We start from the raw sequence: 15861 nt of genomic DNA, 5'->3' as shown, positions 1-15861 counted from the left end.
ATATACATGCAGTGTTGTACACATTGGTGCCCGTTCCAGTTCTCGGAAAGCGGCATTTGTTGCAGGAGATGGGGAGGCATTAAGGGGCAGTAGGAAAACCTTAACAGAGGAACTGTACGTGTGCCTCTTCCAGAGGTCCCATGACTGTGTACTTGCAGCAGGCAAGGCCTTGGCTGCGTATTCCCACTCTGCCTGGAACATTTATTTCTCTCTCTCTCTCCATTCCTCAGAAGTTTTCCATGCTTTTTCCCATTCTTAGTGATATGGGGAAAGGAGACTTTAAAAAAACAGCCACAACACCCACCACACCAAAAGCGCACACAGCTTTTCCTCTCTGCCCCTGCAAGCTGTTTTCTAAACACCTCCTGCTCCTGCATTAGGTCTATAATTAGACTTAATTAAGAAAAAGTCATGTTTACTCAATTTGGTAAAAGCATCAATATGTGGTTATTAATGTTTGCTTTTAAAATCCTGCATTATTATTTTCTATGCTGGTCCGTAATTAATACATTTCATCCAACACACTGGAAGAGATTTCACCTTTCAAAACCACACCAAGCCAAGGCTTCTCCATCTCAGGGGAAGGCTTCACCCAGCTGTGGACTTCCCATGCAGCTCACCACAAGTCTCTCCTCCCTTTACTGCTAGCTGGTTCTTCATCTGCACCAGTTATTAGGCCCCATCCCTATTATGGCTCCAGAACATTTTCATTACTGTTTCCCACCACTGGATTAGACCACTCAGGAAAACTAGAGTGGAATGACTGGTAACACATTTAAATCCACCTAAAATCCCAGTGGCCATCAAAAATGCTCCCTGGCTGTTTCACCAGCAGCATGGCACAGCTGCTATGGAACATTAAGGGAATAAAAAGTGAGGCTGAGACTGCTCTAGAGACAAACAGATACAACCCAGCTCAAGCTCTATTTCTTTTTCTTGCTCGGCTAGTTCCCAGCTTCCCTCCCATCACAAGGGCTGCATTATAAATCTGTGCTACTAACTGTGGTCCAACTGGCCTTAGCCACAGTTAGAAAACAAAACCAAAGAAACCTCCTGCAACAAACTTATACTTTGACTAAACATGTTCTCAGAAAAGCTAGCTAGCTTTTTCCAAGCCTAGCTAAACCCCAAGCTCAGCTCATTCTCATACTTCATCTTCACAAACTAGTCTGAAGAAGAACTGGAGGCAGCTGCTTAAATCAGTATGTTATAGGCTTTTTTTGACTGTTTTCACCATTCAACAGCCAACCAGTAAGGGTGAAAGTCGCAAACTATAGTGAAGTCCCCAGCTATTTCCCTACATTACAGCACAGAGGCAAGTGGAATTTTAACTGAAGGAAGCTTAATTATAACCTGTTCAGAACGAGGTACCTTTTTATCATCACAGAAGTGAAGTATTAACATGGTAAATCTGCCAAATGCTATGTTCACTATTATTACAGTTTGAAGATGTGAATTAAAATTATTCAGGAGTAAGATAATGTACTGTTTTGTCAAGGCTTGCATTACCGTTGCCTGAATTATGCCTATTCTTTGGATTTTAAAATCTGTACCTTTAGTAAATATAGAAAAAAACCAAAGTAATAGCCATGTGTGTAACAGCCCATTTCATCTGATAAACAAAAAAGCCAGCAAGCAGATTTCAGCACAAAAGTTTTATGAACAGCGATTCCTGTTCAGTCTCCTGACTTACAAAAAAAATCCAAAAAATCACTTGTCTATTTTGTCAGGCAAGTGATTTTAGACAACCATGACAATGCTCATCAGGAGAATATGAGCGTGAGGTTGGACTGTATGGGACGGGCAGGGGGGATACTAAGCCAAGGCACTGCCCATCACAGAGCCATACCCCAAAGGACCTAGGCTAGGGACACAGTAAAGGTTAGGCTCTGACATTTTCTATTCCTATTAGCCGGGATTCCTCCTCCTTGCTTTACAACCTCCCTGTGTGTTCAGGAGCACAAATGCTGCTTGTTCAACGTCTCAGTCAAATGACAGAAGGAGTTTGCAAAACAATTCTCTCTCATACTTTCTTAATTTTCTTCTGTATGGCATAACGTTTTCCCCTCTGTTATAGGAAGCAATCCTTGAATTTATAGGCATTACATGCCTCTCAGATTAAATTTAATGTAAGATACGGTGCCCAGCAGTTCCTTGAGAGATTGGGGGAAGAAGGGGAAATCAAGTATCGGTCTTTGGTTTCATTTGCTTATTCTTTATTTCTTGGAAAGCTTGTTGGCTGCTTTCTGGATCCTCTCTCTGACACAGCTGGAAATAGAGAATTGACTCTTCTTCCTTACAAAGAAGCAGCACAAGCAAATAAAAGATTTTACATCTGTGCTTTCTTTGCAAGAGACTACATGGGCAAGGTTTAACAACAACAAAAAAAGAATTTTCCCAACTACCTACAGATTGGTCTCACTTTTGTATGAACACTGCAACAAGAAATTAAGCAAGAAGCTAATATGCAAAAAAACCTGAGATTTTGGCAGATGGAACCCACACTCTGTCATCATAAGTGTAAGAGCAATTTTTAATTTTATTTTTATCCTAGGGCTCTGTCAAGGCAAATTTGAAGTGATTCAAGATTAGATGCTTCAACACTTCCTCTGGGACATTCATCCTTTCAAAGTCATGTTTCTTCTTTCTACTCACGCTTTCCTAGTAACATGTTGCTTCAGTATCTTTACAACATGAATTACAGCGACAAAACTCTCAAATCGGGTAAGTCTGACATTTTATTACCTATTTTTACACATGCTCCCAAGTGAGCCCTCATTTCCTTTGAATGTATTTTAAGCTGGTATTAGTATCAGTAGTGAAATTACTTGAAAAAGCATGAAATCGGCGACTTGTTTCAAATATTAATCTATCTTCACCGCCATCTTCTATAACCATTTCAAAAAGTTAGTAGCTTTTCAACAAATCTGGCTTTGATTTATGGCACTCCCAATAGGAAAAACACATTCTAGATCAGCATATGTTGAAAAATTGTTTTAAAAAAACCCCACAAGCAAACAAAACCCATACCAACAAAACACACTCGTATATGCATCCTGCTAAACTACAGATTTCTTCTAGTGCAACAAACATAGTATCAGGGATCTGGAACAACAGCATCCATGTGTACAATCACTGAGCTGTTGTGTCTTTATGAGACTAACTTCTATTCTCAGGAACTGCACTCATCACTACTTGCTTGCATTAACTTACAAAATTATCTTTTTTTTTAAATATATAGATATATTAAAAAAAAACCAAGCATGTAAAGATGTGTAGAAAAAAGGTACTTATTTCACGTGTCTCTGTTTTCTAACGCAGATTATGGCCCCCATGAGTCCCCAAAGCTGAAGTGTACGTACCGTCTACATGAGGACCCTCTTAAGAGAAAAGTGCTTTAAGCACTCAGGCTACCTGTACACTTCTGCTGTAAATGAAGCAGACTGTCTTCAAAAAAACAAACTTTAAACATTTGGAAAAATGAATTTAGCCTACAGGTGGGAATGCAGAATAGAAAATTGAGCCTTAAAAGAAAGATGGGATGGGTTTTGTTTCAAATTCCATAATTTGAGGATGACCTTTGCATCAACGCAAATTTTGTCTTTAAATCTCCTTACCTACCTCAGTTGGAATAGGGCTATTGGCAGCACGGTGCAGTTTGTTTTAATAAGAGAAAATACACTTTTCTTCTGGAGCTAGTTTCTAAACAACACCCCTTCTCCCACCACTACTCCAGCCTCTGCAAATAATAAATTAATCACAAAAGCATGTTTAAACTGTGGGGAAAAAAATCTGCAGGTCATTAACAGAGCTACTGGGTTACTAAAGTTTCACTGAAGTCCTTGATAACGTAACTGGGCCCTGGAAATAGATGACTGACAAACAACTCCAAAATATTCTCTCCTAAATAGCTATGAACCATACAGGTTTTCTGTTTTCTTGATGGTGATGCTCAAGTGAAACAGCTCTCTTGACATTCCACAGGATGAAACCACTTCTTGTCTATTTGAATGTTATGGACAGACGAAGGAGGAAAGGGAGTAACTTTTATGTATTATACATATATCTATAAAATTTTGCTTGTGTTTAAAAAGATCTCCCCCACCTCCCTGGAGGCTTTTGAAGTTTTTCGCTCTACTTTTTCTGATATCAATGAATTAAATGGAAGACTCTTACATCACCACTCACGAACAGTTCCACCACATCTGAAAACCTCGATGGTCAAGCACGATAAGCAGCACAATGCATCTCCTTCTTCAGTTTTAAATAGACGGTTGCTTGTTGCTTCTCTCATGACTGTGCATATGTAAGTCATTGTATCCTCTGGCTGGTAGCAAGTAGCTAACAGTACTCTTAAGTCTGTCTTACTTGAGTAACAGGCCCTACCCAAGTTTGAAGGAAAAAATCTTTGGGGATGATGACTTCCATCATTACGGGAGCAAATTAAAGCAATATGAGACAGAAGTCATTTCAGACTTTTATCATCCAATATGTTTTCTAACATGAAAGCAAAAGATATCAAAGTAGCAGTGGTAAACTGTGACATTCAACTGGTTGTCCCTTATGTTTCTGAGACAAAAATCAATTAATTAAATTTGGCTCTAATTTTAGAGTATCCATCAGGAGACTGCAAAGTTCTGAAACTGTCCCAAGGTAACTCAGCTCTTGCTTAGGTAGCTTGTTAAAATAAACAGACCAGTGAAATTATTTCAGTTTTAACCGAGTGGCAAGCATGCCCTGGCTGCAGCATGTTTAACGAACAGCAGTACTGTACTGCATTCCAGTGCTGACTTGTTCTGTTCACTTCTTGTGGCTGCGACTCACACAAGAGTTTTTACAAAACCATGTTAAGGTGCCAAAAGCCGTCAGTGGTTTTGCAGCCTAAGCCCTCATGCGTGTGGCAGACAACCCAACACCTCCTAGGTCTTTATAGTAAAGCCTGCGTTTCTTCCTTACAAGCCTCCACATCCATTAGCAGAAATTTGGCAAGATCCGGCAAATGACTCAATTACCCTGTTGCTATGGTTCTGCAAAGTGGTGACTACAGACTTTCCTTTGATCAAGACATTACCGTTTCCTAACTACGATTGTGATCGTAAGGGTATGATCGTTAAATGAATCTTGGTATCAGAAGTTTCGGTTCCCTTCTCAGCCAACTCAGGAAACAAAATAGGGCCAAACCCAGAAGGGATGAAAAAGTTTCAGCAAAATTCCACAGTAAAAATTATTCTTTCTTACAGATTCACTGCATAAATCCTCGTATAAGTAAAACTCCCAACTACTTTGCCAGCAGCAGGAAGAGGAGAGGGAGAGAAGATGGGATCAGGTGGCAACAAATGATAGCCAGAGAAATGTTACTGGTTTGGGAAGAGCTACCTTTCAATGAGGGAATGGAATCCATCCAGATCCTTATGACTACTTAGTTTAACTACCATCAGACACAAATCCTAAATTAATACAGAGGAATAACTACTGATAACCACAAGCATTTACATCAGCTCATCTCTTATGTTCTATGGAAACAGACCAGGAGCATTCCACAGTGCTGCCGGTTGCCACGCTGTAGTTGGAGGGACAGTAGCTCTGTAAACTACTATGGAGGTTTGCAAGTGAAAGGCCAGTTAAGCTCTAAGGTCTTGATTTGAACACTTAATGCAGAGTTGTGAAGTGCAGATAACATTTTACTGGTTTTACCCAATAATCAGTAAAACCATTCCAGTTAAATGACACCATAATAGGACATAACACTGGGGGGGAAAATGGTGGGTGTTTCCTGTGTTCATTCCATGTTATGCTGGTTTCTCTTCCTCCTCCCTATTTCCTTCAAATGGGTCAAACCACTCAGAGATGTAACCAATCAAAATTAGACAAGACAATGTCACAGGAAACACACCAATTCTGAATCAAAAACTAAAAGCATTTTTCTTTGCTTATAGAAGGCCAAGTACTTGTGCGACTGACCTGGCATGGGGAAGAGCAAAAAAGTTAAGCAGAAACACCAATCTACTAAAAATTCAGTTTTCAAAATGCAACTTTCGTTCTTCACTCACATCAACACACATCCCTTCCTTACACAAACACAGATTACTCGGCTTTGGCTTTAGACTATCACGGCTGGTCCAGTGAAATTTCATCTGTTATTGAGCAGATCAATACCTGCATCTACCCTGCACACATCCCCCATCCACCAGCCCAGTACCCCCTTTGCTCTCCTGCCCTCCACCTCCCCCAAACACCTTTCGTTTCTGCAGGGTGCTGGAAAGAGAGGAGAATGCCATTTTCTCCTCCTACTAGCTTTCAAAGTTCACCTTGAGCAGCTCACTGATGCTTACATGACATATTACAGTAACCAGGCTGTTGGCTGGTTGTAATTACCAACGGTTATGTTAGCCAAACAGGCCTGCTTCAGTGACGTCTTCCCCATCCACGCTTATTTGTATGTCCTTCCTTTGCATGCATGTTGAATACAGCACAGATGTTCCCTCATACATTCATCCTATGTCTCAACTTGCATATATTTCTAACATACAGAAAAATCAATCACGAGGCAACCTAGTATCTCTTTAAAGTTGCTTTTAAAATTACTGTTGAAACAGCCAATTCTGTAATTCCTTTCCATCCTCATATGTTTGCAGAGATCTGCACTAGAAGTTTTATCCTTAATCATCTGGAGATAGCTGCTCTTGCCATCAGGCAAGTGCATACTGACAAAGCGCAGAAAGGAACAGAGACCTGACTATACTTCAGAGACAAGGTGGATTAAGGTTGGGTATGAAATTGAAATGCAACAACTGACGTGCCCACAAGTCTCCAGTGAAAGGGAAACATAAAAACAGGGGGCTTCCCCTTTAGGTGTAACTTGCTTTTTCTATGTAACTGTCCAAGTATGGAGACAACTCCTACAAAGACGAGAGCTCCATGCATACACAAATTCTAACAGTAAAAACTTACCAACAAGCTTACACTGCATTTGTTCTGGGAGAATTTCTTACTACTTCTTTGTAAAGGCAGTTATGAACCATAACTTGGAATGAAAGCAAGATGAGAAAATAGGTGTTCACATCACTTGATGTGTTTCCTATAAGCCTGTCAGCTAAAGCTCAAAGGAGAATGCCAGCATTGCTTTTCACGCCCAGAGCCTGGCAGCAAAGCCGAGGCGGAGAGGAGAAGAGAAGAGATTCAGCTAGAGAAGAGGTTGCTAACCGAGATGAAGGTGCCGGCTAGCTTCTCTAACTAATGGAGACCGATCCAAAAGGCCAGAAGAGCTGCTTTCAACTTTCACACTAAGCAAACATGTTTTTCAACCAAATAATTCAAGGGGCTTTAGAAACCGAAGAATCCCACCTGCCACCAGTGCCCATCTCTTGGTGGATCCTCGGGCGGCTATCACAGCCTGAGCTCCCCCAGGGTCCTTCTTGCATTGCTGGGGCCCACATGGCACTGCTGCTTGGTCACACCAGCAAATCCACAACCAGCTCAGCTCAACCTGAAACTACTTTTCAGGGGGAGACGCTAATTTGAGGCTCAGTACTGTACCAGTGCTCATTTCCATAGGGCTTACAAGAACTTCCATTATTTTATTCATTTCATTGCTCCTTTTGTCAAACCTTATTGAAGCTGACCAACAAGCTTAAACATCTTTTGTGGGTGACAGCAGAGAGACAGACAACATGGCAACTCCTGTGAGCTTGGCTTCCCTAAAACTTCAGGCTAAGAAAAGCCTATGAAGTGTTTTATACAACATCCCTGCAGATCCAGCTGGCCCTGCAGCTCTGCCTGCTTCAGACAGGATGCACAGAAAGATCCCATCTTGCGCTCATGATGGAGAAATAAGAGACAGTGAACGTGTCTGGTTTCCACAGGTCATGGAGTCTGCTGGAAAAGCCCAAGGACAATGCACACTGGTAAAAGAACAAACTTTGGCATTTCTCTTAAGTGCCATTCAAATCAGATGCTTTGCCTTCCCCCACTGCCCCCCTTTGGATTCTGACCATTCAGAAAAGGCCAAAGGGAGAAATTAGCTTTCTTCAATGAATTCTTGAAAACAGACTAGAAGCAACTTCTCTCCTTTTCCCACAAGACCTAATTGTCTGCCAGTTCATCAGTGTTAACTCAGCGTCAAACACAATTATTTTAAAGCACGGAGTGGAAAAGGTCTAAGACCCAAGTGATGAGTCAAAAACCAAAGACTACATGCATGTACTAGGAAAGGATTGCAAGAAGACAACTTTGAAGCTCATGGATTTGGCAGAAGATGCCACCACCTTCGTTAAATCCAGAATTGGCATCTTCATTAATGGCACTAATTATTCATAAATTTTATATAGCCATATACGAATAAATATTATACTGGTATCCCTTTTTAAAGTAAAAGAAGAATAAAAAAAGCAGCAAAATTTGCAACTACTTCTACAACATAACATTTAGACACTGTGATTTTAAGTAAGCCTTACCAAACTCCTGTATTCACCAAAAGTATGCAGTGGAGTACATTCATGTTTAGCTTTTTCTTTTTCTTCTCCTGATAGCAATTTAGAATTTGTTACTGTAAATACTGGCTAGTGCAAGGCACATAACGCAATGTTACTGAAAACTATCCTAAAAAAAGTAAATCAAATTTAAACAGCACTACAGCAAAGACAAAAATACACAAAACTAACTTTAATGTTTACTTTGCCTCAAATCAGAGCAGAGGCTCTTAATGCTGTGACTTAACAGCACTTTCACAGTCACATTCCCATCAAACATTAAAATGTTTATCTAAAAGCTGCAGTATAGATTTTCCCCTCGCCGTAAGGAAGGAAAGTTGTAAACTTTCTGACTCACAAGTTTTATGAATCTACAATGTTTCCACTCTGTTTAAACGAGCTGCAGACCTCCACAGGCCATTACAATTCACGCATTCCAAGCTCAGCTCCACAGGGATGCTTGCCATTTTCCATTACATAAGCTCAGGCTGGAGAGCCCCGTTAGGAGCGCTGCCATCCCCGCGCCCGCCCTCCCCTTCCCGTCCCCTCTCATCAGCCACCGGGAGTCCTTCCACCGGATTCAAGGTTTCACGGTTTGGGAAAGCGAGGGGTGTTTTTATTACGGCGGTGTTCAGAAAGTGGCCCCGTTATGCCAGGTGTTTTACAAGCACAGTAGCAAGGGAAGTTCTTTGCCCTGGAGGGTTTGTGCCTTTGGTAAGACAAGGTTAACAGGCAGGTTAAGTAAACAAGGTTTTGGGGGGCGAGAATGGGGTCAAGCCCGCGCTCCCACCCAAGTGGTGTATAGAAAAGTCAGACTAACGACAAGTAAAGAGAGCATATTGGACACTGACACTTGCCTTTTCTGCCTTTAAAGAAAAAAAAATAAATACCTTCATCGTAATTTCAGTCAATTAAGTTTCACAAGCATCCCGAGGTATCCAAAACAAAAGCAAACTTAGCAAGTTATTCTTGGGTTTGAGAAATGTTATGAGAGCTCCACACTAGTCAAACTTTGCTCTCTCTCAAAAGACAGCAAGTGGATACACATATGAAAGTAATAAACCCTTCTTCAAGTGCTTAAAACAATCATGGCACTAAACGAACACTCAAAACTGCATTTTAAGTACAAAGGGTGGGAGGATATTCGCAGAGGACTGGCTGTAGCCAAGGGTACTAGTTTTTCTATGCTCCCATTAAAATTTGATGGAGACTTTTGAAGAGGGTGATTCAGAGCTAAGCTCCTCTCTCGCTCTCGTCTCCTCCCCACTGACACTGGCTGTACTCCATGGGTTAGGGGACCACTTGGGGAATACTGCACTCCCTCGGCAAGATTTTCACCTCTTTTAACAGAGGCTTGCTTCTAACAGCATCAACCATTCAGAGCATCAGGATAGCTGGCATCATAGTGCAACTATCCTTCCTTCTCTAAACACTGGCAGGATATTTAACAGCTCATTCTCACTAGAATTATTTCAACTTGCAGATAACTTGATCATTGTAATCGATGACCGGCATTTGAAGGCATTTGAAGGCGTGCTCTTCTCCTTGAGGCACTCTGCAAAGACTTATGTATAGGGAACGCTCAGAACTTCAGCCAGCCACAACCAAAAGGTACTAAGCTCCAAATCCAAATGTTAAAAGGTGTCAGGATGTTAGACAGGAATTTATCAGACACCACAAACCACAGCTACTTCATGCCATCTTTCAGTCCACACTGGGTACCCTCCTACTTGGCATATGGGACTACAGAAGCAGGGAAGAAAGCTCAGTCTCGCAGCCCTGGTCACTACAGGAGATAGAAATGACCAGCTCTACCTATACAAGAACATTCTCAAGATTTCCCGCTCTTCTGCCACAAGGCATGTTTCTTCTGGTGACAAAGTGGGGAGAGAGCGCTGGGCTTTTTTTCCATCCAGGTCTGCTTTAGGCAAGTAGAGACAACACAGTGGTAAACATACCCTCAAGATACTGGCATTTTTATACTAGGATTCCTTTAAATGGGCTTCCAATTTCAAATATTTTTAAGAAAAATACCAGCATAAACAAGAACTGCAGAAGAGTTCCTGACTTGTTTCCTTCTCCTTGCATGTCCCATGCAAGTCTTCCATTTTGTACACACACTTTGTTAGGTGAGGGACAGGTCAGGGGGAAAACAATGATTTGGGAAGTTTCAGCAAAAACATACCTTTTGCAACAGTCCCTGGCTAATCACTGACTATTTCGTTTCCAGGACCTTTGCCCAATCTCACTGAACTCATTCTGTTTGCTGTTTCTTTACATACTCTCTCAGCTTATGACTTCATTCACTGTCCACTGCAAGTCACCTGCCTTTGTCACTGAATAGAAAATTAATAACTTATGTCTTTCTGCTTATCATGGTAGCTTTGTGCTCTGTAGAAGCTTATCAGAGAGCTCTTGTGAAAGCAAAATCCATTAAATCACATTACTGCTGACATTTCTCATAGGCAGACGAGTAGCAGAGATTAGTAGGCAATTCACCACTGGGGCCTTGATTACTTGTCAACACCACTTTTTTACATGGTGACTGTACCCACAGTCCAACCATCGTTTTGGGAGGGGGGCATACAGCTCCCCAGCTCGGTGCTCAGTGGTCTGCAAGTCAGATGCGGGCTTCATGCCTGGAAAATCTGTAATTCTCTACTAGTAATTCTCCGAATTATACAGATAACCTGCGTAGTAAGGAGCACGTAGAAGTTTATGGACCCCTTTTCAAGACAGCTGTCATCTGACTGAAGGATGGCAGCTTCATCTCCAACCATGAAGCAAGTTTTCTACAACCAAGATTTAAGTATACATAACCCTGATTGCATCTATTGATCAGGTGGATACTATTTAACGAAAGGCATGGCTCCAGTGGAATAGTCAGGTACAAATCTACACCTCTGCATACAGGCACTGGGCGGGGGGCGTGTAGAACAGTACAGGCAATTCTAGAAGCTCACAAAAGGCTTCCAGTATATTTAACTCCCCTTCTGTCCGTACACTTCATAACCTGGTACATTATATAAGTTTTCCATATTGGTTGTTCTCAGTGGCATTGAACACCACAGTACATCGAGTCTAAGTGGCAATTCAGTGACTGACAGAAAAGTATGTCCTTCATGGTTTGCTGGCAAAATACATTCTGGTCTTGCAGCGCTAAAAATTTTTTAGAGTTCAGTGAAACTGTTTCTATGATTCTGCATTACAGTACTCTGAAGTTTAGCTAGTCCTTCTTGGACATTTACCATTGCTCTGGATCCACACAAGTACAACAACTCTTGCTTTTGGTCTCAGTTCAGAGCCAGTACAGTGTTTCTGTGTTAAGCTATTACAATTTTTAATGTCAGGTTGGAAATACAGAAAGGTAGGCATTTCTGTTTTTTCAGAGATCCTTCTGTTTAGAATGAGTCTTCTGTACAAAAAAATAATTTAAAAACACCACCACAAAATAAAAAGCTGTGCTTTATCTTCTTCACAGCCAACATTTGAAAGGTAACCATCACGAAGACATCTGTGCTTGCATGGGTAGGAGTATGCCAGATTAAGAGAAACAGGGAAGAGCAAGTGTTTTAGCAAAGTAGAACATGAATGATTTCCATTGGCATAGTGGAATAGAATTTAAGCAAGACTCTTGACATTTACCGCCTTAATAATGCTAATTCAAGCAAGAATTGCTAGCCTCTCTTCACTGTTTTTGCAGACCAAGCAGAAACATCATAAAAATACTGTAACTAGGAAAAGGACTCCATGAAAGTAAATCCAGTTCTCAAAGAGAACTCTGGGAAGAGAAGGAATCAAGTCACATCCCTGTGTTTAAATCTTATTTAACTTAGCAGAGTAGATGCAACGATGGGAGTGGGGTTAAGCCTTCAGTACCCACATTTCAGTATTTTGCACACTGTTAAAAATTAAGAACCAAAACAAATATTTAAATTCCTGAAAACATTCCCCACCAGATTATAAATATTTTTATGAGGCTAGATCAAGAGCTTAAACTAATTGCTAAGGGTTCCTTTGAGGTCTTTACATTAGTTACTTCAATGAAAAACAACCTCCAGGGTAGAGCATACCTTTATGCACAACCTAAATAAAAAGCCACCTCACTGAGCGCTCAGTAATGGGGGGAGGCAGGAAGAACAGATGCAGGAATTTCAGATATTTGTTAATTGCTTCTTATTCTATCCCAACAAAAAAATATTTTCCTACCACAAAATGTTTATTTAATGTCACTATTTTAAATAAACCAGATTGAGTGGCATAGGGAAAACTCAAGTCCAAAGGTTTTTCTTTTTATATGGGGCACTGACCCCTACTCTCATTATAGGCTATAAACATTTACAAAAGTTCGTCATCAGCTTGCTGAGACAACACATTTTATCTAGTTTCCTAGAGCCACGTATCAATAATCTCCAAGAACTTTCCATAAGACCGAAACTAGCACCTTCTCCTTCACCCCACATCTCAAAAGGTTTCTTGTGTGCATTTGTTTGTCAAGTAGCTAGCTTTTTAGTAGATGTAAGAAAACAACAGGACTGTGAAATATATTTTCTTATGTAAGGATTAAAATCAGAGCAAATTCATTGTAAGAGAAGGAAGTGCTAGAGAGCTGAAAGAATAGAGTTGACCTTAATTACTTTACTACTGATTCATCTTAGTTGGGTATATCTCCTGAAATAAGAACTTACCCGTAATAGATCAGTTGTAAACACTTTCCTTACATTTCCCTGTTGTTCTTATACTCCTCTACCACTGGTTTTAAAGCCATCAGTTGTTTCTGCATTCATAAATATCCTCCTCACTGTCTATTTAACCAAAAATAAGATGAAATTCTCAAATCTTTGCCAAGAGAAATGCATTTGACATGCTAAAATTAAAATCCCCCTTTCTATAAGGAGGGTTTTAACACATGAGATTCCCTTTCTCTCCCCCTAACACCCAAACTAATCCTTACCAGCTGCACGTGTCTAAGTTCACTTCAGCCAGCTAAGGTGCACTATTACCTTGCATGTGGTTTAAGTTCCATTTTCAGCTTGAACAAACAACTACCACGTGCTAGAAATAAAAAAAAAACCAAAACAATTCCTCATAGTATCATTATGCTACACGCAACTGGTCTTTGCCCAGACTATGCGCTGGGGAGCTGGAGAACACTCCCTTCCTGGTACTGTCCATTCCTACAGGAGCCACAGGCAAGTCTGAGGATGGAAACACTCTGACCACCTCCTTCACAGGGTCCAGCAGGGGAAAAAGAAGATCAAAGCCATGTCTCACACAACTAATCTACAGAGAGACAGTAGAATGAAGGGAAGTTTTGTGATACTCTCCTGTGCTTGGCCTTATTAAGGATCCCCCCCAATTCCTCCCTGCCACGAGGCCTAATTCTCAGTTATTAGGAGACCTGTGTCTCTTTCAATCATGGAAATTAAGTTGTGAATAGTCTGTATTGCTGCATGGGGCTGTAATATGCTTCTGGTTATTAAACGAACCTCAAGACAGATGAGCAGAGTTGGATATTCAAACAATAAAAGGATTTCTTAAGAGACATGAACTGCTTCTAGACTGGCCTATTTTTTAAATAACAGTTTTAAATTTAGAGGGAGTATTAACCACATATTTCAGCGCTCTTGCATTAAGCATTTACTGTGTCTAGACACCACACATTTACTTGATGGCTCATATGGAAGAAGAGTTACTTAGTCCAATATTGTAGTCCACGACCCACAGGTGTAATTCTTACCAAGACAGCAAAGAAAACAGAAGCACCAAACATAGCCAAAGCAAAACCCTACTTAGTTTACTATAAATACAGCTCACATGAGCACCAAACGCACCTTTCCAAGTGCAGAAATGATTCATCTTCTCTGTACTCACTTTCAAAATAGTTTGGGGAAAAGTTCTCTCAGTAACATAACCACCTCCCTATCACCTTCATCTGAAGCCACTACAAACCTCAGTGAAACCTTCTTGCTAAGGGGAAGCATCTCTCCCTTTCCCTCATCATTATTCAGTCTCTGGCTGTAGTTTTAACATTTCTCAGAGACTATGCATACACTTCATTAGATCACTGATCGAGTCACTGCAATGGGTTTCCCACTTGTATTCGTCATTCCCTCTTCTTTCAGCCCTGGATCTACTTCATGCCCCTCCTTGTTCCTCCTTGTGAACACTGGGTCTACTGTTCCATGACAGAAGTAACAACACAAGCACATGTTAACACCAACAAATCCTGTATTAGCAGGGCTTGCGTTTCTATGGATGCTTTGACCTGGGATTTAAAAAAAAAAAAAAAGAAAAAAAAAAAAAAAGAGGGCTGAGGGAGAAAGACCTAAATAGAGTACTACCACTTAAGGAGCTGAAGTTTAAAAAGTCATGCAAAATAATCTCCATAACTCTGGGAGATCATTTCTCTTGTTCTTATTGTGGTAATTACCAATTCAGCAAGGAAGAGGTTTTCCTCCTAGCTCATACAATACTTAAAAGACCAGGGAAGCACATTTTTTTTACTATTTTTGACCCTAAAGTAGCAGACATATGCATCTACAAAACCCTGCATTGCTCAATTTCCATTTACGTAGCACTAATGGTGTAATATATCCCCTGTAAGATGCAATTTCTAAGCATTATATGTATTACGAGTGTCACTATATGCATAAAGAACTACAGAAAAAGCTATGCTATAACTGAAGTTTATACCAGCACAGTTGCAAAACTGTGTACACATTTGCTCTAACGATAGCATTTTCTATCTTCTCCTTATTCAAGTGTTTCATTTTTTTTCTTCGTACATCATACCTGAAAGCAGATACACAGAGCTGAAATTCTTCTCCAGTTTGCCCAGGAGCACAGTAAGAAAGCAGTCAGATGAGAGAGAGGTCACATCTTTAGAGCTTTGGTCATACACCACCACTTCCTGCTTGCAATCAATTTCAATCTGAAACACAAGTAATTCAGAATAATATAGGAAGCAGGGAGATGATTAAAAGCACCACATTATCAACTGCATCAGGGTTCCCACGTATTTGCTATGCAGCAGTTCAGATATATAGATTTCTTACAAAGCTGTATGCAAAACAGTTTTTATTTTATACTTAATATGCCTGATCAGATTTAATTCCTTTGAGAGTTTGTAAATTGATTATTTGCTCCAGGTTGGAGCACACTCTGCAAATTTCTACCATTAGGTAATTTTATGTCACTTGTAAAATGCTTTACCTTCAGCTAGGTTGGTTGGTTTGTTTAAAAACTAAGCTTTTTAAAAGAAGGCCCCACCTCAGTTTCTGCTTCTGGGTTTTTTTGCATATAAATAGTAGAGACCTTAAACTGCCTAAAGCCACACACATTTTATCCATCAATAGAACTTTATGTATAAAATACAGTTTAGATAATCAAT

The 15861-nt window shown here is 40.4% G+C and overlaps 1 protein-coding gene across 13 annotated transcripts in view; it reads right to left on the bottom strand.

Annotated features, from left to right (window-relative positions):
* The window catches only part of DUSP16 (dual specificity phosphatase 16), a 69229-nt gene that overhangs the window by 15941 nt on the left and 37427 nt on the right, over nucleotides 1-15861 (bottom strand). For all 13 annotated transcript variants that reach the window (XM_041129443.1, XM_030041455.2, XM_041129446.1 and 10 more), the window contains one exon: nucleotides 15264-15402. In XM_041129443.1, coding sequence (XP_040985377.1) covers nucleotides 15264-15402 — 139 coding nt within the window. The remainder of the gene's footprint in view (nucleotides 1-15263; nucleotides 15403-15861) is intronic.

Source organism: Aquila chrysaetos, chromosome 17, assembly GCF_900496995.4.
Source record: "Aquila chrysaetos chrysaetos chromosome 17, bAquChr1.4, whole genome shotgun sequence".
NCBI classification, from domain to species: domain Eukaryota; kingdom Metazoa; phylum Chordata; class Aves; order Accipitriformes; family Accipitridae; genus Aquila; species Aquila chrysaetos.
Note: the sequence above shows the minus strand (reverse complement) of the source record. Positions and strands in the feature narration are given on the sequence as shown.